Source organism: Ranitomeya imitator, chromosome 6 (assembly GCF_032444005.1).
Source record: "Ranitomeya imitator isolate aRanImi1 chromosome 6, aRanImi1.pri, whole genome shotgun sequence".
NCBI classification, from domain to species: domain Eukaryota; kingdom Metazoa; phylum Chordata; class Amphibia; order Anura; family Dendrobatidae; genus Ranitomeya; species Ranitomeya imitator.
In genome coordinates, this window is record NC_091287.1 from 188,696,264 (window position 1) to 188,723,716 (window position 27,453).

Below are 27,453 nucleotides of genomic sequence, written 5' to 3' on the forward strand. Positions count from 1 at the left end.
TGACCATTCTGTGTCCATTAACTGATCAATATTTCTGCATTGATGGCAATTTATTTTCTTAACCTAAACCACATTTCAGAGGGTTTCAGCTTTCAAAAGAATAATTTATACAACGAATGGATGAATTTAACATCAGGTTATAAGCTTTTAATTACATAACATGGATAAGCGACATAACTTCTGTCAGGGAGTGTACATACACAGAAATACGAACACACGCAGACACAGATATGCACATGTGCAGACATGCAGAAACCACACGCATAAAGAAATGCACACGCACAGCCAGACAAGCACACATACACACAAAGACATGTGCATGCACGCGTAAACACACGCAGACGCGTGTGCCCACACATGCACACGCACATGTATACACACACACAAACTTGCATGTGCACAGTGTGACATCACTTTTAGCAGACGTGTCTGCTGTTAAGAGGCTGTGCACACAACCCTGGCTCCCGTGGCTGTTTAGATCTGTGCACGCGCCCAGGCGCTTCAACAGGGTCCGTGACCTTACGCACCACCCCGGCTTCTCAGGCTGTTGAGCACTGTGTGCGCACCCAGGCGCTTCAAAAGAGCTTGCAGTTGTGCATGCGACCCCTGCTCCCCTGGCCCAGCCCGCCACTGTCCTGAGCATTGCGTGTGCCCCTGCACTTTTAACAGTCTTGTGGCCACAAATAGAAATGTATAGGTATATATTTTTTGCCTCTCTCCTCAGCAAAGGCCCACCAGAGATTTCCCCGATACCCTGCTAGGACTGTCTGACCCTGCCAAATGACAGTATTGGACATTTTAAGTAATGTTGGAGACTGCGGCTGAATGTATTTCTATGCAGCTGAACACTCCGGTCCCGAGTGCCGGCGGCAGTGCCGGGTATTGGCACGAGTTTCTCGCATTTTACTCACAAGTGTGACCCCGGCCTTAATGTGTGATTGGTCAGGACGTGGTGCAGAAGTGGAGTTTTTCCAAGAGGTGGCGGTGGGACTGTGGAAGGTTCAATGGCTGAAGCAGAGTCTCAAGAAGGCCTGAAAATGTTGCCAGTATGGAGCCCTGAAATTCCTGGTGGCAGCCCTGACGGCACCGTCCTAATCCTTACAGCTCCGTCACATAGAATCTGGGGAATTGTTAATAGTGGCACTGTTTTTGTACAACCATGAGGCCTGTAATAAGTAGTGAGTTTGGTCATTTCCCTAGAACTTACTTTCCAGGCGCGGTGACCATCACGATGCAGCCACATCACACAGCGTGGCATGAGGCTGAAGTTGGTTTCTTATTCGGTCAGTTTCTTATTCGGAGCTGACGTTGGTTTCTTATTCGGCAGTTTCTTATTTGGTAATTTTTTATTTTCTGTTTTTTTATAGGTTTAACAGCAAATAATAAGCATCACAATAATAACATACAATGCAGCGAGGTGCCCTGATGTGAATACACTTAAAAACAGCTACAAAATTATAAAACTGGCACAAAAATGGGAATCAAAGTGGCCACCGAAGGGCATTAACCCCTTTCTGCCATTAGATATACTATTCCATCCATGTGACCCCGGGCCCTAATTCCCATAGACGGAATAGTACGTCTAACGCGATCAGCCGCGCTCACTGGGGGGGGAGTGCGGCAGAGTGTCAGCTGACTATAACAGCTGGCATCCAGCACTATGTGCCAGGAGCGGTCACGGACCGCTCCTGTCACATTAACCCCCGGAACACTGCAATCAAACGATCGCAGCGTTCCGGCGACATAGGGAAGTGTCACGCTCACGCCCTGACTGGTGGGCGTGAGCTCGGGGTTTTGTGGCCCCACTGTGCCACAAACCAGACTACCCTGGAAGGGCCGTGACTATGACAGCTGCCTGGGTTTTCACTGGAGCCTCTGATAGTGAGGTCAGGCTTGTGCAGCAGGCAGCTGCCAGGTGCTACTCCAGGGTGGTGTCTGGCTGTGGCTGCTGATCCCACTTGGGAGACAGGAACACCAGGATTGGTGCGGGCATTAGGCAGGACTAGCAGAAGAGCACGGCTGGAACTCAGACGAGTAGGCTGGCAGAGACACGGCAGAGAACACAGGACTGGCTAGGACAGCAGGAACACAGGACTGGAAGGCAGGGCAGGAACGGCAGGACTGGCAGGAACACAGGATTGGTTGATGTGGTATATGAAGGAACAGGTAGGGGCCTGTTCACACTGGAGGTGCAGGTACAGATATGTAGTTTGGAGGAACAGGTAGGGACCTGTTCACACTGGAGGTGCAGGAACAGAAATGAAATATGAAGGAACAGGTAGGGACCTGTTCACACAGGAGGTGCAGGAAAGGAAACAAGCAGAAAGGAATGAGGTATGAAGAAACAGGTAGGGACCTGTTCACACAGGAGAGGAGTGCAAGACTGCAGATAGGAGTGGAAAAGCAGCAAGAGATAGCGTAGCAACAAAAGCTGAGCAGAGCCACAAAGAATGTGGAGAGAAGCTGCAGCAAGAGATACTGCAGAAGCTAAGCAGAGTGGAACCGCAAGAATTGCAGAGAGGAACTGCAGAAAGAGGTTTCTGCAGCAACGGGAGCGGAGCAGAGTAGAACGGAGCAGAACCGCAGAAGTGCGGAGCAGCGGTAAAGCTACCAAGATACAGAGCAGGCAGAGCCGCAAGAGTGCGGAGTGTAAGCAGACTGAGAACACAAGGAAAGACACAGCAGGGAAGGAAGCCACAGACAAGGAGAAAGAGATAAGACTAAGTACAGACAAGGCAAAGGAACAAGACACAAGGACAAAGACACAGGGACAAAGACACAGGGACCAGGATATACTGCCTCCTGGAGGGCGGACAACAAGATCAAGGCAATAGCACAGAGAAAAGCCTCCAGCGAGGGAGAAACTCAGAGCAGGACCTGGCAAACTCAGAAGCAAGAAACAAACTGAGCTAACACATTGCACAGGCCCAGACCACAGGGTGGAGCAGCACTATATACAGGAGGCCTCTTGATAATTGGTCAGGAACTGATTAAACAGATGCACCTGATTCCTATAAGAACCAGAGAGTTCAGGCACCGGCCCCCTATACACATAGCCATGAGGCATGCAGAGAGCAAAGACACAGAACATGGAGCTGGCATGAAACAGAAACCACATCATGACCTGGAGCAGTGGGCAAGATAGTGTGAGAGATGTGAGGCCATGACGTGATGCCAGCAGAGTTGTTACAGGAAGCATTGCGCAATGAGGGTGCTCCCTGCGTGCTTCCCTGAGACCCTCGGAGCAACGCGATGTGATAGCATTGCTCAAAGCGTCTCCTCCGTCCTCCTCCCTGCAAGCCCCGGATCCAAGATTGCCGCGGGGCTCCTTCCGGGTCCTGCAGGGAGGTGGCTTGCAAGCGCCTGCTCAGAGCAGGCGCCGGTAAGCCTCCTGCAGTGCCTGTCATATCGCTGATCTGACACAGTGCATTGCAAAGTGTCAGATCAGCGATCTGACACTATAAAATTATGTCCCACCTTGGGATAAAGTACAAAAAAAAATATTTACATGTGTAAAAAAATATATATATTATTCCAATAAATACATTTCTTTATGTAAATAAAAAAACAAACAATAAAAGTACACATATTTAGTATTGCCGTGTCCCTAACGACCCGACCTATAAAACGGCCCCACTAGTTAACCCCTTCAGTGAACACCATAAAAAAAAAAACCTACGCAAAAAACAATGCTTTATCATCATACCGCCGAACAAAAAGTGGAATAACACGCGAGCAAAAAGACGGATATAAACAAACATTGTACAAAAACATCATCTTGTGCCGCAAAAAACGAGCCACCATACAGCATCATCAGCGACAAAATAAAAAAGGTATAGCCCTCAGAATAAAGTGTTGCAAAAATAATTATTTTTTCTATAAAATAATTTTTATTGTATAAAAGTGCCAAAACGATATAAATGAGGTATCGCTGTAATTGTACTGACCCGAAAAATAAAACTGCTTTATCATTTTTACCAAACACGGAACGGAATAAACGCCCCCCCAAAAGAAATTCACGAATTGCTGGTTTTTGTTCATTCTACCTAACAAAGATCAGAATAAAAGCGATCAAAAAATGTCATGTGCCCGAAAATGTTACCAATAAAAATGTCAACTCGTCCCGCAAGAAACAAGACCTCACATGACTCTGTGGACCAAAATATGGAAAAATTATAGCTCTCATAATGTGGTAACGCAAAAAATATTTTTTGCAATAAAAAGCGTCTTTTAGTGTGTGACAGCTGCCAAACATTAAAACCTGCTATAAATAGTAAATCAAAAGCCCCATTATCACCGCCTTAGTTAGGGAAAAACAATAAAATAAAAAAAATGTATTTTTTTCCATTAGCGTTAGCGTTAGGGTTGGGACTAAAGTTAGGGTTAGGATTGGGGCTAAAGTTAGGGTTGGGGCTAAAGTTAGAGTTGTGGCTAGAGTTGGGGTTAGAGTTTGGATTACGTTTACGGTTGGGTTAAGGGTGTGTCAGGGTTATGGGTACGGTTAGGGTCGGAATTATGGTTAGGGTTGGAATTAGGGTTAGGGGTGTGTTGGGGTTGGGATTAGGGTTAGGGGTTTGTTCGGGTTAGGGGTGTGTTTAGGGTTGGGATTAGGGTTAGGGGTGTGTTGGGGTTAGGCTTAGGGGTGTGTTGGGGTTAGGGCTGGAGTTAGAATTGGGAGGTTTCCACTGTTTAGGCACACCAGGGGATCTGCAAATGCAACATGACGTCTGATCTCAATCCATACAATTCTGCGTTGAAAAAGTAAAACGGCGCTCCTTCCCTTCAGAGCTCTGCCGTGCACCCAAACAGTGGTTTACCCCCACACATAGGGTATCAGCGTACTCAGGACAAATTGCAGAATAAACTTTGGGGTCCAATTTATCCTGTTACCCATGGGAAAATACAAAACTGGGGTCTAAAAAAAATCATTTTTGTGGAAAAAAAGATTTTTTATTTTCACGGCTCTGCGTTATAAACTTTAGTGAAACACTTGGGGTTCAAAGTGCTCACCACACATCTAGATAAGTTCCTTGGGGGTCTAGTTTCCAAAATGGGGTCACTTGTGGGGGGTTTCTACTGTTTAGGTACATAAGGGGCTCTGCAAACGCAACGTGATGCCAGCAGACCATTCCATCAAAGTCTGCATTCCAAAACGCCACTTCTTCCCTTCCGAGTTCTGCCATGCGCCCAAACAGTAGTTTTCTCCCACATATGGAGTATCAGCGTACTCAGGACAAATTGCACAACAACTTTGGGTTCCAATTTCTTCAGATAACCTTGGGAAAATACAAAATTTGGAGCTAAAAATCATTTTTGTGGAAAAAAAAAGATTTTTTAATTTACACGGCTCTACATTATAAACTTCTGTGAAGCACTTCTGGGTTCAAAGTGATCACAACTCATCAAGATAAGTTCCTTAGGGGGTCTATGTTCCAAAATGGTGTCACTTTTGGGGGGGTTTCCACTGTTTAGGCACATCAGGGGCTCTCCAAACGCGACATGGCGTCCTATCTCAATTCCAGCTTATTTTGCATTGAAAAGTCCAATGGCGCTCTTTCCCTTCTGAGCTCTGGCATGTGCCCAAACAGTGGTTTACCTCCACATATAGGGTATCAGCGTACTCAGGACAAGTTGCACAACAACGTTTGGGGTCCAATTTCTCCTGTTACTCTTGGGAAAATAAAAAATTGGGGGCAAAAAATCATTTTTGTGAAAAAAATATAAAATTTTTTATTTTTACGGCTCTACATTATAAATCTCTGTGAAGTACTTGGGGGTTCAAAAGTGCTCACCACACATCTAGATAAGTTCCGTAGGAGGTCTACTTTCCAAAATGGTGTCACTTTTGGGGGGGTTTCCACTGTTTAGGCACATCAGGGGCTCTCCAAACGCGACATGGCGTCCTATCTCAATTCCAGCTTATTTTGCATTGAAAAGTCAAATGGCGCTCCTTCCCTTCCGAGCTCTGCCATGCGCCAAAACAGTGGTTTACCCCCACATATGGGGTATCAGCATACTCAGGACAAATTGCACAACAACTTTTGGGGTCCAATTTCTCCTGTTACCCTTGGTAAAATAAAACAAATTGGATCAGAAGTAAATGTTTTGTGAAAAAAAGTTAAATGTTCATTTAAAAATTCCTGTGATACACCTGAAGGGTTAATAAACTTCTTGAATGTGGTTTTGAGCACCTTGAGGGGTGCAGTTTTTAGAATGGTGTCACACTTGGGTATTTTCTATCATATAGACCCCTCAGAGTGACTTCAAATATGATTTGGTCCCTAAAAAAAAATGGTGTTGTAAAAATGAGAAATTGCTGGTCAACTTTTAACCCTTATAACTTCCTAACAAAAAAAAAAGTTGGTTCCAAAATTGTGCTGAAGTTAAGTAGACATGTGGGAAACGCTACATATTAAGTATTTTGTGTGACATATCTCTGTGATTTAAGGCATGAAAATTCAAATTTGGAAAATGGCGAAATTTTCTAAATTTTCGCCAAATTTCTGTTTTTTTTCACAAATAAACTCAAGTAATGTCAAGGAAATTTTACCACTATCATGAAGTACAATATGTCACGAGAAAACAATGTCAGAATCACCAGGATCCATGCAAGCATTCCAGAGTTATAACCTCATAAAGGGACAGTGGTCAGAATTGTAAAAATTGGCCCGGTCATTAACGTGCAATCCACAGTTGGGGGTGAATGAAAGGGTTAAATGACTTTGCGCCACTGATCTCACACTTAGAATTCATATATAGTGATGCCCCACATCAAAACAAGGTCCCTCCAGCCTGGCCCAAATGCGTTCTGGGCATCAGAATTGGCATCAAAGTGGGCAAACTGACGTTTTTAAGGGGTTAAATGACTTAAGGCTACTGATCTCACACTAAGAAAACAGTGTGTTTGGCCACTTTGATGCCAATTCTGATGCCCAGAGTCCATTTGGGCCAGGCTGGAGGGACCTGGGTTTGATGCGGCCATCACTATCTGTGTATTCTTAGTGTGCGATCAGTGGCCCAAAGTCACTTAACCCTTTAAAAACATCAGTTACTTATTCAAATCTGGGAAATGGGCTGTTTGCCCACTTTGATGCCAGTTCTGGTGCCAAGAACCCATTTGGGCCACGCTGGAGAAACCTGGTTTTGATGTGTTCTATATGTATGAACTGTCATATCAGTGGCCCAAAGGCATTTAACCCTTTCATTAACGCCCTTCGGTGCCCACGTTGATGCCCATTTTTGTGCCAGTTTTATAATTTTTGTAGCTGGTTTTAAGTGTATTCACATCAGGCTCCTCGCTGCATTGCATGTTATTATTGTGAGGATTATTTTTTGTTAAACCTATAAAAAACAGGAAAAAACATTGCCGAATAAGAAACCAACTTCAGCCTCGTGTGCGCGGCCGCATGCTGACCGCCATGTGTGTGCCCTCCCTGAGGGCCAGAATCTTTACCTCAGAAAACGCAGCGTGGACCTGTGTATGTCGTCATTTCGCATTGACATCCACCACTATAGTTTCGTGCAGCAGAGTGTGACGACCCCATAAGGAACAGCATGTGTTATTTTAGGATCTGGTGCGATCCATAGGCGTCATGTGCCAGGGTTCACACCTGCGGCCGGATGAGCAGCGATCCTCGCAGTGACAGGTCCCAGTCCTGACAGTACGCGGCCGCCGTGATGGGCGCAGCTGTCACACTGCACACAAGGAGCCGGCTTGCCCAGTGACGTCACACACTTGTGGCCCGAGGCTCCGGCAGCGGACTGAGGGCGGCGCTGCACTGTGAGCCGTGAGGGGGCGGCGGGGCTTCCTGGCACTCGGGTGACATCCCTGTGGGCGTGTCCGTGCATGACATTGCTAGTCCTGGGACACTGCGCTGTGTACTGTCCAGAGGGCTCCGGGGAAGGAGAGCACGGGGTCAGCGGAGCGGAGAACCGGGAGCACAGGTGAGAGGTGAGGCAGGTCCATGCTATGGGAAGGAGAGCACGGGGTCAGCGGAGCGGAGAACCGGGAGCACAGGTGAGAGGTGAGGCAGGTCCGTGCTATGGGAAGGAGAGCACGGGGTCAGCGGAGCGGAGAACCGGGAGCACAGGTGAGAGGTGAGGCAGGTCCATGCTATGGGAAGGAGAGCACGGGGTCAGCGGAGCGGAGAACCGGGAGCACAGGTGAGAGGTGAGGCAGGTCCGTGCTATGGGAAGGAGAGCACGGGGTCAGCGGAGCCGGAGAACCGGGAGCACAGGTGAGAGGTGAGGCAGGTCCATGCTATGGGAAGGAGAGCACGGGGTCAGCGGAGCCGGAGAACCGGGAGCACAGGTGAGAGGTGAGGCAGGTCCATGCTATGGGAAGGAGAGCACGGGGTCAGCGGAGCGGAGAACCGGGAGCACAGGTGAGAGGTGAGGCAGGTCCGTGCTATGGGAAGGAGAGCACGGGGTCAGCGGAGCGGAGAACCGGGAGCACAGGTGAGAGGTGAGGCAGGTCCGTGCTATGGGAAGGAGAGCACGGGGTCAGCGGAGCCGGAGAACCGGGAGCACAGGTGAGAGGTGAGGCAGGTCCGTGCTATGGGAAGGAGAGCACGGGGTCAGCGGAGCGGAGAACCGGGAGCACAGGTGAGAGGTGAGGCAGGTCCGTGCTATGGGAAGGAGAGCACGGGGTCAGCGGAGCCGGAGAACCGGGAGCACAGGTGAGAGGTGAGGCAGGTCTGTGCTATGGGAAGGAGAGCACGGGGTCAGCGGAGCGGAGAACCGGGAGCACAGGTGAGAGGTGAGGCAGGTCCGTGCTATGGGAAGGAGAGCACGGGGTCAGCGGAGCGGAGAACCGGGAGCACAGGTGAGAGGTGAGGCAGGTCCGTGCTATGGGAAGGAGAGCACGGGGTCAGCGGAGCGGAGAACCGGGAGCACAGGTGAGAGGTGAGGCAGGTCCGTGCTATGGGAAGGAGAGCACGGGGTCAGCGGAGCCGGAGAACCGGGAGCACAGGTGAGAGGTGAGGCAGGTCCGTGCTATGGGAAGGAGAGCGCGGGGTCAGCGGAGCCGGAGAACCGGGAGCACAGGTGAGAGGTGAGGCAGGTCCGTGCTATGGGAAGGAGAGCGCGGGGTCAGCGGAGCCGGAGAACCGGGAGCACAGGTGAGAGGTGAGGCAGGTCCGTGCTATGGGAAGGAGAGCACGGGGTCAGCGGAGCCGGAGAACCGGGAGCACAGGTGAGAGGTGAGGCAGGTCCGTGCTATGGGAAGGAGAGCACGGGGTCAGCGGAGCGGAGAACCGGGAGCACAGGTGAGAGGTGAGGCAGGTCCGTGCTATGGGAAGGAGAGCACGGGGTCAGCGGAGCGGAGAACCGGGAGCACAGGTGAGAGGTGAGGCAGGTCCGTGCTATGGGAAGGAGAGCACGGGGTCAGCGGAGCGGAGAACCGGGAGCACAGGTGAGAGGTGAGGCAGGTCCGTGCTATGGGAAGGAGAGCACGGGGTCAGCGGAGCGGAGAACCGGGAGCACAGGTGAGAGGTGAGGCAGGTCCGTGCTATGGGAAGGAGAGCACGGGGTCAGCGGAGCGGAGAACCGGGAGCACAGGTGAGAGGTGAGGCAGGTCCGTGCTATGGGAAGGAGAGCACGGGGTCAGCGGAGCCGAGAACCGGGAGCACAGGTGAGAGGTGAGGCAGGTCCGTGCTATGGGAAGGAGAGCACGGGGTCAGCGGAGCCGGAGAACCGGGAGCACAGGTGAGAGGTGAGGCAGATCCGTGCTATGGGAAGGAGAGCACGGGGTCAGCGGAGCGGAGAACCGGGAGCACAGGTGAGAGGTGAGGCAGGTCCGTGCTATGGGAAGGAGAGCACGGGGTCAGCGGAGCGGAGAACCGGGAGCACAGGTGAGAGGTGAGGCAGGTCCGTGCTATGGGAAGGAGAGCACGGGGTCAGCGGAGCCGGAGAACCGGGAGCACAGGTGAGAGGTGAGGCAGGTCCGTGCTATGGGAAGGAGAGCACGGGGTCAGCGGAGCGGAGAACCGGGAGCACAGGTGAGAGGTGAGGCAGGTCCGTGCTATGGGAAGGAGAGCACGGGGTCAGCGGAGCCGGAGAACCGGGAGCACAGGTGAGAGGTGAGGCAGGTCCGTGCTATGGGAAGGAGAGCGCGGGGTCAGCGGAGCCGGAGAACCGGGAGCACAGGTGAGAGGTGAGGCAGGTCCGTGCTATGGGAAGGAGAGCGCGGGGTCAGCGGAGCCGGAGAACCGGGAGCACAGGTGAGAGGTGAGGCAGGTCCGTGCTATGGGAAGGAGAGCGCGGGGTCAGCGGAGCCGGAGAACCGGGAGCACAGGTGAGAGGTGAGGCAGGTCCGTGCTATGGGAAGGAGAGCGCGGGGTCAGCGGAGCCGGAGAACCGGGAGCACAGGTGAGAGGTGAGGCAGGTCCGTGCTATGGGAAGGAGAGCACGGGGTCAGCGGAGCGGAGAACCGGGAGCACAGGTGAGAGGTGAGGCAGGTCCGTGCTATGGGAAGGAGAGCACGGGGTCAGCGGAGCGGAGAACCGGGAGCACAGGTGAGAGGTGAGGCAGGTCCGTGCTATGGGAAGGAGAGCACGGGGTCAGCGGAGCGGAGAACCGGGAGCACAGGTGAGAGGTGAGGCAGGTCCGTGCTATGGGAAGGAGAGCACGGGGTCAGCGGAGCGGAGAACCGGGAGCACAGGTGAGAGGTGAGGCAGGTCCGTGCTATGGGAAGGAGAGCACGGGGTCAGCGGAGCGGAGAACCGGGAGCACAGGTGAGAGGTGAGGCAGGTCCGTGCTATGGGAAGGAGAGCACGGGGTCAGCGGAGCGGAGAACCGGGAGCACAGGTGAGAGGTGAGGCAGGTCCGTGCTATGGGAAGGAGAGCACGGGGTCAGCGGAGCCGGAGAACCGGGAGCACAGGTGAGAGGTGAGGCAGGTCCGTGCTATGGGAAGGAGAGCACGGGGTCAGCGGAGCGGAGAACCGGGAGCACAGGTGAGAGGTGAGGCAGGTCCGTGCTATGGGAAGGAGAGCACGGGGTCAGCGGAGCGGAGAACCGGGAGCACAGGTGAGAGGTGAGGCAGGTCCGTGCTATGGGAAGGAGAGCACGGGGTCAGCGGAGCCGGAGAACCGGGAGCACAGGTGAGAGGTGAGGCAGGTCCGTGCTATGGGAAGGAGAGCACGGGGTCAGCGGAGCCGGAGAACCGGGAGCACAGGTGAGAGGTGAGGCAGGTCCGTGCTATGGGAAGGAGAGCACGGGGTCAGCGGAGCGGAGAACCGGGAGCACAGGTGAGAGGTGAGGCAGGTCCGTGCTATGAAAAGGAGAGCACGGGGTCAGCGGAGCCGGAGAACCGGGAGCACAGGTGAGAGGTGAGGCAGGTCCGTGCTATGGGAAGGAGAGCACGGGGTCAGCGGAGCCGGAGAACCGGGAGCACAGGTGAGAGGTGAGGCAGGTCCGTGCTATGGGAAGGAGAGCACGGGGTCAGCGGAGCGGAGAACCAGGAGCACAGGTGAGAGGTGAGGCAGGTCCGTGCTATGGGAAGGAGAGCACGGGGTCAGCGGAGCGGAGAACCGGGAGCACAGGTGAGAGGTGAGGCAGGTCCGTGCTATGGGAAGGAGAGCACGGGGTCAGCGGAGCGGAGAACCGGGAGCACAGGTGAGAGGTGAGGCAGGTCCGTGCTATGGGAAGGAGAGCACGGGGTCAGCGGAGCGGAGAACCGGGAGCACAGGTGAGAGGTGAGGCAGGTCCGTGCTATGGCCGCTCCCGGAGAGGCAGCTTTCCATCTGCTCTTTCCTATCCATGGTGCAGAGCTAATGTTACGCTATGGGGCTATTCCCATGGGCAGCTTATACAGGTGCAGCACGTCCTCCTTCCATCTGTTTGGCATCCTGAAGACCCCAGTTACGTTTATGGAATGTTTAATCCGTATTACATCAGTATTTGGCCGGAGTCACACTAGTCTGTCATACGGACGAGTACTATGTGATAATTGCATAGCACTCTGACCAGTATTTCTCTATGGGGCAGCTCACATCTTCTGTTTTTTTTTTTCTCGTCCGTATATCGCTGCATCCTGCGATTGTCTGCGTAGCTCAGCTGAGAAACGCCAATGCAAGTCTATGGCTGCCGTCACACTAGCAGTATTTGGTCAGTATTTTACATCAGTATTTGTAGCCAAAACCAGGAGTGTGTGATAAATGCAGAAGTGGTGCATATGTTTCTATTATACTTTTCCTCTAATTGTTCCACTCCTGGTTTTGGCTTACAAATACTGATGTAAAATACTGACCAAATACTGCTAGTGTGACGGCAGCCTATGGGTGTGAGAAAAACTCGCACAGCACACGGACCATCAATGTGATTTGCGAGAAATTCTCAGGCGTTGGCAGGTGACAGGAAAGGCTCAGCCATTATTTGCTCATTTTGTAAGTGTGTGAGAAAATCTCACCATACGGATACTTTTTTGAGAAAAAAACGCATCCAGGCATTGCACACGGATAAGATACGGGTCACCATATGGAGAACATTTGTGCGATTCTTGGCAGACAAAAATCGGACAGATTTGTTATACATTGTGTGTGACTCCGGCCTTTTATGTGTATTGCATCCATTTCTGTGATTGCCTAAGGAGCTGTTCACATCTGCATCCTCATTCACCATGTGACTTCGAGCCCTTTCTCATTGCGGTTAGGGTCATGCTCGGTGTTTCCATCAGGGCATCAGTGCGAATCACCTGTAAAACGGGGTCTGGACATATGCACCAATGGGCCATAGACCGTGCGCTCTGTCGTCCATCATTTTCAGCAGTGTACGTGTACAGGAGGCGGACACCCGGATGCAGACTACTACGTCTTGAGTGTCCACTTCCAGTAGATGGGCATTCCCAACCAATGATGCCCGTTAGAGAGCACGATCACTTTGCCGGCACCATTACAGTCTATGGCTCGTAGGCACAGATGTCCAAATCCTGTTTGCGGGGGGTTCAGCCGTATGCCCCAACGAGGCCACCGAGCATGTCCCCAAGCGCAATTTGACAGCACCCTAATACTAACTGTGCCTGACAAAACGCATTGCCTTATAATTTGGTGCGGAAGCTCCACCATAGGGTATGTGCACACAACGTCCACTTCAGGCATATTCCACCTGGAACCTGTCTGAAAAAAAGCTAAAAAACGTAAAAAAAAAAAAAAATATATATATATATATATATATATATATATATATATATATATATAATAAGCTCAGGCATGTAAAAACGACATTGCTGTACATATGCTCTGCTTTTTGTAATTTCTGTCAATTGCACAAGTCATGAAGAGGCTAAAAGAAGTGACAGTCATTCTGGAAGCTTCTGCTTGGAAGCTGCCACTATGGTAGACGTGGCATAAAATACAATATTCTGGTGGCTAGTCTGCCACAAAAGACGTCCCAGAATATCTCAGAGAAGACGCTCCAGGAAAAACACGACAGTATGCACATGCCCCCCACAGAGGTATGGACCGACATCGCTCATCCTCCCCCAATCACTATGTAACACCTGTGGGCAGAGTGCCCGGTAGTTCTCACCTCAGTCTCCTCAGTCCCAGCCTCCGCCCGAATCTTGGGAGCTATGGGATGCAGGAGGGTCTTCTTCTATCAGGGGTCGATTAGGGAAACCCCTGTCCACATCCTGTACACACTTACAAGTGATGAGGTTGATTTACAGAGGGATCAGTGGTGTTAAATTCAGAAAGCAAAGAACAGAAAACATATAAATCACACAGTCTGTGTTATAGGTTCAGAATGAGCTTTGCAGCAGGTCTGAACGCGAATGATGCGGCAGCGTCCTGACTATGACAACCAGAGCTCGGTTTTCGCTTTTAGGGAACCTGTCTGGTCCCCCATGGCCTCCAATCCAGCACTCGCCTATGTGTGATTGAACTCCCTCCCTAATCAGCTCTGTATAACATAGTTCAGTTACATAAATGCTTTAAAAAATCTTTTCTACATTTGTACCCTCCGCTTTCCGTATGCTGATGAGGGCTTTGATTAGTTGATGGGGCGTTAGTTGGCCAGATTAGTCATCTCTCTCTCCATGTTATCACTCTCCTGTGGACCTGACAACAAGTGGAACACAATTGTGAAGTTGAACAAAATTTATTGGTTATTTTAAATTTTTGTGGAAATTCAAAAACTGAAAAGTGGTGTGTGCAATATTATTCGGCCCCTTTAACGTAATACTTTGTTGCGCCACCTTTTGCTGCGATTACAGCTGCAAGTCGCTTGGGGTATTTCTCTATCAGTTTTGTACATCGAGAGACTGAAATTCTTGCACATTCTTCCTTGGCAAACAGCTCGAGCTCAGTGAGGTTTGATGGAGATTGTTTGTGGACAGCAGTTTTCATCTCTTTCCACAGATTCTCGATTGGATTGAGGTCTGGACTTTGACTTGGCCATTCTAACACCTGGATACGTTTATTTGTGAACCATTCCACTTTAGATTTTGCTTTATGTTTGGGATCATTGTCTTATTGGAATACAAATCTCCATCCCAGTCTCAGGTCTTTTGCAGACTCCAACAGGTTTTCTTCATGAATGGTCCTGTATTTGGCTCCATCCATCTTCCCATCAATTTTAACCATCTTCCCTGTCCCTGCTGAAGAAAAGCAGGCTCAAACCATGATGCTGCCACCACCATGTTTGACAGTGGGGATGGTGTGTTCAGGGTGATGAGCGGTGTTGCCTTTACACCAAACATATCGTTTGGCGTTGTTGCCAAAAAGTTTGATTTTGGTTTCATCTGACAAGAGCATCTTCTTCCACGTTTGGTGTGTATCCCAGGTGGCTTGTTCCAAACTTTAAACAAGACATTTTATGGATATCTTTGAGAAATGGCTTTATTCTTGCCACTCTTCCATAAAGGCCAGATTTGTGCATTGTACGACTGATTGTTGTCCTATAAACAGACTGTCCAACCTCAGCTGTAGATCTCTGCAGTTCATCCAGAGTGATCATGGGCCGCTTGGCTGCATCTCTGATCAGTCTTCTCCTTGTTTGAGATGAAAGATTAGAGGGACTGCCGGGCCTTGTTAGATTTGCAGTAGTATGATACTCCTTCCATTTCAATATGATCACTTGCACAGTGCTCTTTGGGATGTTTAAGGTTTTGGAAATTATTTTTCATCCAAATCCGGCTTTAAAGTTCTCCACAACAGTATCACGGACCTACCTGTTGTGTTCCTTGGTCTTCATGATGCTCTATGTGCTTCAAACAGAACCTTGAGACTATCACAGAGCAGGTGCATTTATACGGAGACTTGATTACACACAAGTGGATTATATTTATCATAATTAGGCATTTAGAACAACATTGGATCATTCAGAGATCCACAATGAACTTCTGGACTGAGTTTGCTGCACTGAAAGTAAAGTGGCCGAATAATATTGCACGCCCCACTTTTTAGTTTTTGATTTTCCACAAAAATTTAAAATAACCAAAAAATTTCGTTCAACTTCACAATTGTGTTCCACTTGTTGATTCTTCATCAAAAATTTACATTTGGTATCTTTATGTTTGAAGCATGATATGTGGGAAAAGGTTGAATAGTTTCAGGGAGCCGAATACTTTCGCAAGGCACTGTATGTAACTGAATTATGTTATACCGGGCTGGTTAAGTAGGGAATGTGTTATTCTGGTGGGTGTGGCCTAGCACTCGATGTGTGCAGACGGCTTCCAGAGCTCCTCCCCTGAAATCCTTCAGTTATCTGGAAAGTCCCTCCAGAGAGTCGGTAAAGTTCTGCGTCAGTAGTAGACAATTGCGGAGGCAGACCCCAACGTATGGTGCTGCAGAGAACCGCGGAAATGGTGAGGAGACAGCAGGAGCGCAGAGCCGAGCTGATGATGGCACCGAGAGTGGGGAGGCTGCACAGAAGGCTGATGCTGCAAATGCTTCCTATGTAAGGAAGCTTGCAATCGCTGATAAGTTGGAGAAGTTTGCGAGGATGGAAGGAGCCGCAAAGGAGATAGCTGAAAGGGGAGAGAGGAGGAGAAAGAGAATGGAGACGATTCAGAAGATGATACGGTACCTGAGGGGTTAATCGGAGAGGAAGAATGGCGGGAAAAGGAGAGAGTGGAGCAGGAAGCAATGGGGGAGCCTGTAGTAGGGGAGCCCACATTGAAGGACATATATGACCTGGTCAGATTCTGTAAGACTGAATTAAAAGCCCTTAGGGTATGTTTCCATGGTCAGGAAATGCTGCGTGTTTGACCACATCTACACTGTCTTCCAAATTATTATGCAAATTGGATTTAAGTCTCATAAAGATTTAATTGTTTTGCTTTTCAAAAAACTAATGGATGGTATTGTGTCTCAGGGCTCAATGGATCACTGAAATCAATCTTAAACACATGTGATAATTAGTTTTCCAGGTGATTCTAATTAAAGGAAAACTACTTAAAAATGATGTTCCACATTAATAAGCAGGCCACAGGTTTCAAGCAATATGGGAAATAGAAAGGGTCTCTCTGCTGCTGAAAAGCGTTAAATAGTGCAATGCCTTGGACAAGGTATGAAAACATTAGATATTTCACGAAAATTTAAGAGTGATCATCATACTGTGAAGAGATTTGTGACTGAAACAGAGCACAGACAGAGTTCATGCTGATAAAGGCATAATGAGGAAGGTTTCTGCCAGACAAATTAATTGGATTAAAAGAGCAGCTGCCAAAATACCATTACAAAGCAGCAAACAGTTATTTGAAGCTGCTGGTGCCTCTGGAGTCCCTCAAACCTCAAGGTATAGAATCCTTCAAAGGCTTGCTGTGGTGCATAAACCTACTATTCACCTACCCTTAAACAGTGTTCACAAGCAGAAACGGTTGCAGTGGGCCCAGACATATACATGAAGACTAATTTTCAAACAGTTTTTTTTTACTGATGAGTGTCGAGCAACCCTGGATGGTCCAGATGGATGGAGTAGTGGATGGTTGATGGATAGCCACCATGTCCCAACAAGGCTGCAACGTCGGCAAGGAGGTGGAGTCGTCATGTTTTGGGCCGGAATCATGGGGAAACAGCTGGTAGGGCCTATTAAGTTTCCTGAAGGTGTGAAAATGACTTGTAAAGTAAATAGATTTTCTGACTGACAACTTTATTCCATGGTCTAAAAAGCAGAAACGTGCCTTCAGGAGCAAAATCATCTTCATGCATGACAGTGCTCCATCTTATGCTGCAAAGAAAACCTCTGAGTCATTGGCTGCTATGGGCATAAAAGGAGATAAACTCATGGTTTGACCACCATCTTCCCCTGACCTCAACCTTATAGAGAACCTTTGGAGTATCATCAAGCAAAGATCTATGAGGGTGGGAGGCAGTTCACATCAAAACAGCAGCTCTGGGAGGCTATTTTGACTTTATGCAAAGAAATACAAGCAGAAACTCCAAAAACTCACAAGTTCACTGGATGCAAGAATTGTGAAGGTGATATCAAAGAAGGGTTCCTATGTTAACATGTAACTTGGCCTGTTAGGATGTTTTAGAGTTAAATAGCTTTTTCTCTGTCGCCCATGACGGCACCACGGAGAGAGGGGATCCGCCCACCAAGGACAGGAAACCTACAGATAAAAAGGGCCGTACCACTCTCCCGCATCAGTTGGTTTCCTGTCCTTGATGGGAGACCTACAGACTTACCAGAAGGAAGATCGTCGTGGGATTCCGGGGCCAATCAGTCCGACTCAGGCAGCTGGGGTCCCTCTGCCTCGGCTGGTGTGGTGACCCGAAGCGCCACTGCTGGGGCTAGTGGGCCTCTAGGGCGTGCGGGGGAGGTGACATGGAGATCGCGGTCACCTCCCTAGGTAAGATGCAGCAGCGGCAACATCCAGGGGGGTCCCTCTGTGGTTGCGGGAGGAGCGGCGCGGCTCTCCATTTGGAAGCGTCAGCCTGCACACTGCATAGCCGACTGGCGTGCAGGGAACCGCGGGTTAGGACAGGCTGCAAAGAGACCGGGAGCTCCGGTGGGCAGCGGGTCATGTGCGGCACCATCTTGAGCAAACTGCGCGAGCTGGATAACACGGGCTGCTTCAGTAATCCGTTGGTAAAGGAACTGCAAGAGCAGCACGGTGGCCTAGTGGAAATCACTGGTGTTTTGCAGCATGGCAGTCCAGGGTTCAAAGCCCAACATTAGAAATTACAAATGGACTTTAGCTAGTTTTTCCTGGGAAAAAAAAAGCGCAGCACAGGCCGCAGCGCAAACCGCAGCACTAGCCACAAAAAAAAAAGGCCGCAACAGCGATAAACATACAGGGGGGTCCCTCTGTGGTTATGGGGAGAGCGGCGCTCTCCCTCCTGCAGCATAAGCCTGCAATCTGCAAAAGCCGGGGCCCCAGGTGTGCAGCAAAAAAAAATATACGCATGCTGCCTCTCCCAGAATCTTCTCCAGAGAAATACCGGAGCTGAGCCCGGGGCTGAAACCCTCCTGGGGGGAGTCCTTCAGCCACAGAGACCAGTGAAGAGACTCCTGGGTGAAGCGCTTCCACCCGCAGTGGAGGCACTCTGCGCCAACGCCGACTGGCAAGCCACCGCTACTTCGGTTGCCAGGCCTGGACCTCATGGGGGAGAGAAAATCATTGACCGCAATGCAGCATTGCTGATGGGACGCCGCTTCCCCTAATGATGGGCTCTCGGCATTACCAGCTCCCGCTGTTTTTTAGCAGGTATGGAGCCAGCACAGGTAAGTGCATGGTGGAATGTTCCGTTGATAGCTCATACCTTTGTGCAAAGCTGTGCTAGAGCTTCATATGCGAGGTATGTTTTCACATATACACAGCCAGACCTTGGACCTCTAGGCTATGATACGGCCATATGTCCAGGCTACATCTCATGATTTGGCTTGTTAGTTGCATGTCTTGTCCGCGCAGAGCCTTATGATTGGACTTCAAAGTGACCTTTGGAAGCATGGTTTTCATTTTTTGGGGGGGGGGTCTGATAAACGGGTGTCTTACTTTTTCTTTGCAACTTAACTACTCTATGCCTTGGGAGGACATATAGTGTTAATGGAGCACTTTGTCTCCATGAAGACTGCCCTTCAGCTGAGGCTCATTAGTTAGCTCCTTCGGGTGGGGTCAGTCTGACAAATGAGGTATGCTATTCAAAGTGGAGGCTTATCCGTATCTCTGAGAGATTGTTCTTTTGCTTTTAACTATGGGCCGGTTTGACATCTTCAAGCATGACTGTAGCTCTATGCTTTATATTGTGTGTGGCTGGACATCATAAGGCATCATGATACTTTTATGCATTATATTGACTGCAACACGTTGCATCATGATTCCTCTATTCATCGTATTGAGTGCATCTGTGTGTCACATTGCATCTTAGAGCCTCTATGCATCTTACCGAGTGCCCCTGTGTGTCACGGTGCCTCTATGCATTATATTGCGTGTCTGTGTATCATATTGCTTCTATGCATTATATCGCGTGTCTGTATCATGTCACATCATAGTGCTTCTATGCATTATATTACATGCCTCTACGTATCATATTGCATCATGGTGCCTCTATGCCTTACGTTGCGTGCTTCTGCATCATGTTGCAGCTCGGTGCCTCTATGCATCTTACTAAGTGCCTCTGCGCGTCATATGGCATCATAGTGCACTACTGTCCTGGGAGCAGAAAATACCAAGAGGTGGAAGGAAAAAATCCTTCCCAATTCCACATGTGACAATCAGGCTGGTTTCCTTGATTAACATCCAGTAGACAGATTCTTGTCCCATAAGTCTATTGTATTATGGTTACCAGGGACGGCACGTCTGCCTTTGGCACCTTGTGGCGAATCAGCACCTCTCTGGTGAGAAGAATCCTGCTTTTCTTTAGCCATAGAGTATGGCTACTCCCTCCATGGCTGTCTGGGTGGATAAATAACACTGACAAGCTTGCGCCTTAGGCTATGTATATGCGTGTAATATCAGTAAAATAGGAGTGATGATCCACGTTTCCCTTTCAGCGTTTCTAATGAGAAGGCCAACTCTGGTAATGTTGGGGAAATATTACCTGCCGGATTGTGTATTCCTTAGTTGCAATAATATCCAACCCTTGTTTGGGGTTTAGACACCTAAGGATTCGGAATAGACGTGATCTCCTGGATGAGTAATGTGTGTGCATCCTAATGCTCTGCCATTATCCATGTACTAACTGTTATTGGTTTGATCTTCCCGCAGTCCAGGACCGGAGGCTAGTGCACACGCGCGGGGTGAGAGCGCGCCCTTATGACGCAAGCAGACGCCGCGGTGCATGACTGGGTAATCCAGTCTGAACAGGCACATGTTGCTTCTCCAAGTCCCCTCCTCGTGGAAATATAGAGCAGGTGGTCGGGGGCTGGTACTCAGAGCCCTAATATGTGGCAATGGTCAAAAGGCTGGTCACCCAGACTTCTCTGGTGCAACTCCTCAGAATATTAGCCATAATATTGATCGTGAATGTTTCCAGGAGTAGAGAAGACCATATAGGAACCACCAAACTGCTGGGGGGGGGGGGGGTAACCTGGAGGAACTTCCTTTCAGGTTCCAAGTTAGAAGAGGGAGTTTCCAATAACAGCTGTCTTAGAGTTTCTGCAAGGAATTGGAACAGGGGCTAGCCACAAATACTTTAAAAGTTCAGGTCTTGGCTTTAAGGGCCCTGTACAATTACGACCCGGCTGGGTATCAGGGATATCCAGGTTCATCAAAGCGTTGGCCAGGTCTAGACCCATCCCCTCTCAGTCTACTCCTCCTTGGAATTTAAAGTTGGATATTATATCCCTATCCAAACCTCCTTTTGAACCCCGGTCAGAGGCTTCTCTGGGAATCTGTCCCTTAAAACATCACTTTATGAATCGGTGGGTTTCCAGGTTCATCAGGGCAGCAGGTAGTTCGAGGCCACTTCCAGTAAAGTTCCCTTCAATGGGATTTATTTTCGGTCCTTAAAACCCTGTCTAAACCGCCTTCGAACCCTTAGAGGATATCCCATTAAAACTCCTATCCCTCAAAACATCCCTGCTCGTCGCCCTCTCATCTGCTCATAGAATAAGCAACATACAGGCACTATCTGCTAACCCTCCTTATACACGTTTTTTAGAGGATACTGTTACTTTCAAAATAGATCCAGCATACCTCCCGAAGGTGGCATCCCGGTTCCACAGAACTCAAGAGATATCTCTCCCCTCCTTTTGTCTTAACCCTAAAAATAGGGAGGAGGAATCATTGCATACACTAGATGTCAGGAGATGCTTCATGCAGTACCTAGAAGCCACCAGAGAGAGTAGGGAGGATGCCTCTCTTTTTGTGTGCTTTCAGGATCATTAACCCCTTATTACCCCATATGCCACCGCTACAGGGTATTGGGAAGAGAGAGGCTAAGCATCTGAATTGGCGCATCTTACAGATGCGCCATTTCTGGGCTGGTTGGGAGCTGGTATTTGTAGCCGTGGGGGCAATATCCATGGTCCCTTCCTAGGCTATAAATATCAGCCCACAGCTGTCTGCGTAGATTTTCTGGCCATTAATTATAGGGGGACCCCACATCATCTTTTTGGGGGGGTCCCCCTATTTTAATAGCCAGTAAAGGCTAAGTATACAGTTGCGGGCTGATATTCATAGCCTGGGAAGCTCCATGGGTATTACCTCCTTCCCAAGCTACAAACATCGGTCCCCAAGTCGCTGGTTTTCCCTCTCTGGGGCAGAAAATTGTGTGGGAGCCCACACCATTTTTTTTTTTTAAACAGATATTGCATTTAAGGCCGGGGTCACACATGCGAGAAACTCGTATGAGCCTTGCATCTTAATACCCAGCACTGCCGCCGGTACTCGGGAGCAGAGTGTGCGACTGCATAGACATACAGGCAGCTACACGCTCCTCTCCCGAGTGACAGCGGCAGTGCCGGGTATTAAGATGCGAGACTCGTCCGAGTTTCTCGCATGTGTGATCCCAACCTAACTCTTTATGTACCATTTTGTTATGTTTATTGCTAAACATCAGGCTTGGTATTATCTATCTATCTATAGATATATCTATTATCTACCTATATCTGTCTGTCATCCATCTATCGATGTATCTATCTATCAATCAATAGATCTATCGATAATAGATATAGGACAGATAGATAAATAATAAATGGATAGATACAATAGATAGATGCGATGGATAAATAATAGATACGATATATATAGATAGATGATAGATGCGATAGAAAGATAATAGATAGATACGTACGATAGATACGATAGACATAGCTATAGATGATATATACCATAGATAGATACATAGATACGGTAGATAGATACATACGATAGATATAGATAGATACGATAGATAAATACGATAGATTAGATAGATAATAGATACGATAGATACTAGATACGATAGATAAGATACGATAGATATAGCTATAAATAGATCTATAGATAGATCTATCTATTATCCATCTGTGTGTGTAAACATTATTCTTCAATGGAGTAGTATGTAAAAGAAGAGTTTGGACAAAGAAATCACATCGCAATTCTTTATTTATATATATATATATATATATATATATATATATATATATATATATATATATATATATATATAATCTCTTTATTTAGCTTACAAAAACACACGCAAATCTGCATGAAAAAACGCATGAAAGACGCGGATGTACGCAGCGTCCAACCCGCAGTGTTTACTGACCTTGGGAACATATCCCAATATATCTGCAAATGGGAAATCTTTTTTTTCATTCCCAGAAGCCAACTTTCAATTAGCTTTATTTAAAGAGACAAAAAAATGCATGCAATGAAAAAAAAAGCATCAAAAAAGCATGCGGAAAAAACGCATAAACGCATGTGGAAAAAACGCATCAAAAACGCAGGTAACCTGCCAGTGACCTCAGATGCAGATTTGGTGCAGATTTTACCTGCGTCAAATCCTGAGCAAATGCTGAGCCATTCCTGACCATGGTAACATACCCTTAGGGTGCGTGTCCACGGTCCGTAATCACGGCGCTTTGGACGGACTGTAAAACGCGCTCCGCCCAAAGTGCCGCCCCCTTCTGTACGCGCAGTGATTCCGGATGTGTTCAGTGAACACATCCGGAATCTCCGCACCCCATACATAGGGCCCTGTGATTTACCTTACGGCGACGTAGCGGAGCGTCGCCGCAAGGTAAACAGACCTGCTGTGTTCTAAAAAGACGCACCGCATGTCCGTAAACGCAGGGCCGCCGGATGCGTATTCGCACGAATAGTGGAGACGGGATTTCATAAAATGCCCTCCACTATGCTGTAACATCTGGATGCTGCGGATTGAACGCTGCGGCTGTATGCAGTGTTCAGTCCGCAGCTAATCCGGATGTAATCCTGAACGTGGACACATACTCTTAGGCTACGTTCACACTTGCGTTGTGCAGTCCGTTCAACAAATCCGTTAAACGAACTGCACTAACGCAAATACTGACTTTGGCACTGCGCTAGCGCAGATGGAGCATCTGCTAGCTCCATCTGCACTAGCAGTGCGCTAGCAGTGACGGACCCGGAACGCTGCAGCCCGCGACTCGGGTCCATCACTCAATGACGGCACATCGCTAGCGCACGCCCATTGTGGGTGTGCGCTAGCGATGCGTTTGCCATTGCAAGTAATGGCGGCGTAAACGGACTGCGCTACACAGCTTTATGCCGCGGTGTAACGTAGTCCGTTAAACGGGTAGAGGAGAGAGTGAGTGTGCTGGGGGACCAACTCTCTAAGATGCAGAAGTCTCACACTCAGTGCTTGTGGAGATGTGCTTCTCTGGCTGACAAAAATTATGATTTGTAAAACCGCTCCAGATGGAACAATGTGAGATTAGTGGGCACCCCAGAAAAGGCAGAAGGGACTGATCCTACAGTGTTTATTGAGGAATGGCTCCGTACTGAGATTGGTGCTGACAACCTGACTAAGCTGTTTGTGGTGGAGAGCGCATCGTGTCCTATATTGACAAAAGCAAGAACGGCTAATCTTATGGGCATTAATGGCCAAAAAATTTCCATTTATCCTGACTATTCGGCTGAGGTGCAGAAGCAGAGAATGCAATATGGAGCGGTAAAGAAAAGATTGAGAGACTTGGATTTGATTTATTCTATCTTGTACACAGCAAAGCACGGGGTTGTGGCCCTGGGAACAGTTCACTTTTTCCCAACGCCGGAAGAGGCCACTAAGACTACTGGACTTAAATAACAAAAGGCTCAAAGCAGACCAGGACAGAGGGAAGTGAGAAGAAGAGGAATGCTGACTCGTTTCCTGAGAAGGAGAAAGTGAAGACTGTGCTACTGTATGGAGTCTTATGGTTCCTGTATATTAGTTGATATGGACCATGGAGGGACTAATTGTAATCGTAATAATGATTATATGTATATGCAGAGGAAGTATGGAAGTGCTATAGATAGATAGCGGTTTAGTGATAACGTTTATAGGGTAGCTAGACGTAGGATCACCCACTCTCGGGTAAGAGAGGAGAAACACAACGAGAGAATGGATATGGTTTGTTTGGTTCTTGTATATTGGGGAGGGGGGGATGGGGTTAATTGTTTAGAGATGGGTTTTGTTAAATACAAGAAACAGCATGGTATTGTAAGAGGTCGGGAACTTGCATATATAGGATCATATGATGGGAGATAGAATTAAAATCCTTAGCTGGAATGTAAGAGGATTGTCAGAGGGAACAAGGAGAACGGCGATCATGGAATATTTTAGGAAGAAAGGACCGGATGTACTTTGCCTCTAGGAGACAGATCTACTTGGAGAGAAGGTGGAGGTGTTGAAGAGAAGATGGATTGGGAAGGCATATGGAGCGCCCGCTAGGGCCGTGGGGATACTCGGTACTGTGCCGGTTCTTAAAGGGATGTGTTACGGCAGCAGTGACCTGGTCCGTGGCACTGGGCATCCAAAAGAGTGATGTTGAAAAGGGGAATAAAGTTTATGGGAAAAGAGAAATTGTTAGTGACGCCACCTGTGGTACTTGACAATAAAGGTGTTAGCCTGCGCTGCTTGAAGAGACCGCTGATGCTGATGGTGATGCTGCTGAGTTGGTACAGCTACTCCGATGCAGCTGAGTTGGTACAGCACTTCACAGATAGAGCTAGACCCCAGGGCAACTGTATGAATAGATGATGGGATGATGGTGGTTGTTGTAGGCCAGGCAGGTGTTGTAGAAATAAAGCAAAGGACACAGTAAGATGCAGTTTCCACTTTTACTCACAGTTCTCCAGTCCACAAACGCTAGCCGGATGCTGTGTTCTCCAGGTCAGTGGTCCAGCAAACTCCCAAGTATATTGGAATACACTTTTCCAGGACGCCTTATGTATGCCTTTCTCTTGCTGTCTCACTACATTGGCATTCCTCTTCTCCTGCCCAGCACCTTACCCACGGTGTCCCAAGCCAACAGCCTCATATCTTGTCGGGTGACACTCTCTGTTGGTCCCTGGATCCTATGTGGCTGCCTTTTCGGTGAAGTATGGGTGAATGTGGCTGTGCTTCTTGTCAAAGCCACAGCCTCCGATTTCTTAGCTGAACTCAAGTATTCCACTAAGTTGGGACCGGTCCCCTAACTTCGACCTTGTCCCTCCACGTCTGGATGCGGGCCACACGGGTGGCTTCTGCACTTCCTGTGCCCCTATGACGCCTTCTTCCTCTCTGGAGCTTCCTTCAATCTCTCTCTCACACTCGCACTTCTCTGTTCCATCTGTCAGGAGCTGCAGACCCTCACGTCTGCTCAGCTCCACTTCTCTATCTGCTCACTGCACTGTTCTTCCTAATTAGCTCCTCCCCTACTCTACCTACCCCACCCACTTTCAACATCCATTCCTATCCAGCCTGGGATGAGGCCTTCCTCCCTAAGTGTACGCCCAGGTGCCCCGACTGAACTAGTGTGTGTTGGATGTGAGTGTTAGAGTCCTTGGTAGTGCTCCCTCCTTACCTGAGAGTGGGATACCACACCTCTAGATGAGGTGCGGTAACTCTGTGGCGACTGAACCCCTGGGGTGCCACACATACAATTCCACATATTCTTCATATGCTAGGGGGGATTCTTTATTGATAAGGGCATCTACGCCCTTCAAAGAAATTGAAAGCCATATTGATAGTGAAGGCCAATATATTTTTGTGATCTATAAAATTTATGGGCAATCAATATGTATAGTGGTTATGTACATACCACCTCGGTACTCGTGGGGGGGTAGATTCTTGAGGTACTAGAATTATTTAAGCGGGGCACGGGGCTACCATTATTGGTTATTGGTGATTTCAATAATTTTATAGATGAGGGGTGGGATAGACATAAACAGGGAAGAGGTAAAGATATTAAGAAATTGACGTAATTTGGGAATTGTATAAAAGAAATTGGGACCTGTGGAGAGTGAGAAATGAAAATGAAGTGTGTTACTCTTGCTATTCTGCGACTCATGGGTCTGTCTCATGAATAGATATGGCATTTGGTAATGATCTAATGACACAAATGGTCTGCGGAGTGGAATACCTCCGAGAGTGATCTCGGATCACAAGCCCATAGAGCTGTTTATTAAACGTTCAAAGGGTGGATTGGGCGGGGAGATGGGTGGAGGTTACATTCGTTATTGCTTGACTCAATACTCCTCGCGCTGGGCGCCGCCTCCACTTCCTTCATTAACGGCGCCTGCGCTGTAAGTTCCCATCGTGTGATGGGAGTCGAAGGGCAGCGCAAACTGCACATGCCCGAAAAAAACTTACAGCGCAGGCGCCAGGGATGTTGATGAAGGAAGTAGAGGCGGCGTGCGGAAGGCCTTAGTGATGGCTGGGAGGCGTTTGTGTGCGGGGGGAAAAGACATGGCCCCCGGACAAACTACCGGTATGAGGGACAAATTACAAAAACGGATATTGCATCGTTGAAAGGGACCCCAACTAAAAGAGCCACCTTGACAGAATGCAGCATTAGTGCTGCACAAGTGGCTCTTTTAGTTTAAAAACACCTGGGGGGTGACAAGTTCCCTTTAAAAGAAAAGGGGAAAAAAACATTTGAGACATTGAGGACATCATGGTTAGAGAGAAGATAATCCCGACTAAAGGTTGTATTATCAATCACTTGCTGTTCATATATGTAATAGCAGGGGAGGAGGAGGGGAGGGAAGGTTTACTTTGGAATTTGTGATTCTTTTAAATTTGGCAATATTGAGATTGTTGTTTAAATTTTGTTAATAAAAATGTATCTGATTTAAAAAATAAAAAAAGGAGGCAGTGTAATCATACATAGCTGAATGTTGCGGGGTTGGAGGCCATGGAGGACCAGATAGGTTCCCTATAAGCCGACATCCTGGCGCCGATCATGCTGGCACTGTTATTTTGCGGTAACTGGTAGAGCTGAAAATTAGCCCAAATTGGTTATTTGTGAATAAATTAATGTTCATGCCAGTAATGACTTTGCATTTTTTTCAATTCATCTGATCACCCTTCACAACAATCTAGTTATTACAAAATGCCGCTATAAATAACTAAAGCAACAAA

General features: G+C 48.5%; 1 protein-coding gene and 1 long non-coding RNA gene across 5 annotated transcripts in view; one reads left to right on the plus strand and one right to left on the minus strand.

Moving 5' to 3' along the window:
* Nucleotides 1-7,556, minus strand: part of LOC138642306 (uncharacterized) — a 301,712-nt gene extending 294,156 nt beyond the window's left edge. The window contains exon 1 of the long non-coding RNA XR_011314020.1: nucleotides 7,454-7,556. This is a non-coding gene — a long non-coding RNA (uncharacterized lncRNA). The remainder of the gene's footprint in view (nucleotides 1-7,453) is intronic.
* Nucleotides 7,557-7,734: 178 nt separating this feature from the next.
* Nucleotides 7,735-27,453, plus strand: part of UPP1 (uridine phosphorylase 1) — a 66,749-nt gene continuing 47,030 nt past the window's right edge. The window contains exon 1 of one of the 4 annotated variants that reach the window (XM_069730383.1): nucleotides 7,735-7,944. In XM_069730383.1, the coding sequence (XP_069586484.1) occupies nucleotides 7,847-7,944 (98 nt within the window). In that variant the 5' untranslated portion in view covers nucleotides 7,735-7,846. Of the gene's footprint in view, nucleotides 7,945-11,354; nucleotides 11,396-11,647; nucleotides 11,688-27,453 lie in introns of those variants that run through there. The other 3 variants (XM_069730384.1, XM_069730386.1, XM_069730385.1) reach the window with 3 other exon arrangements.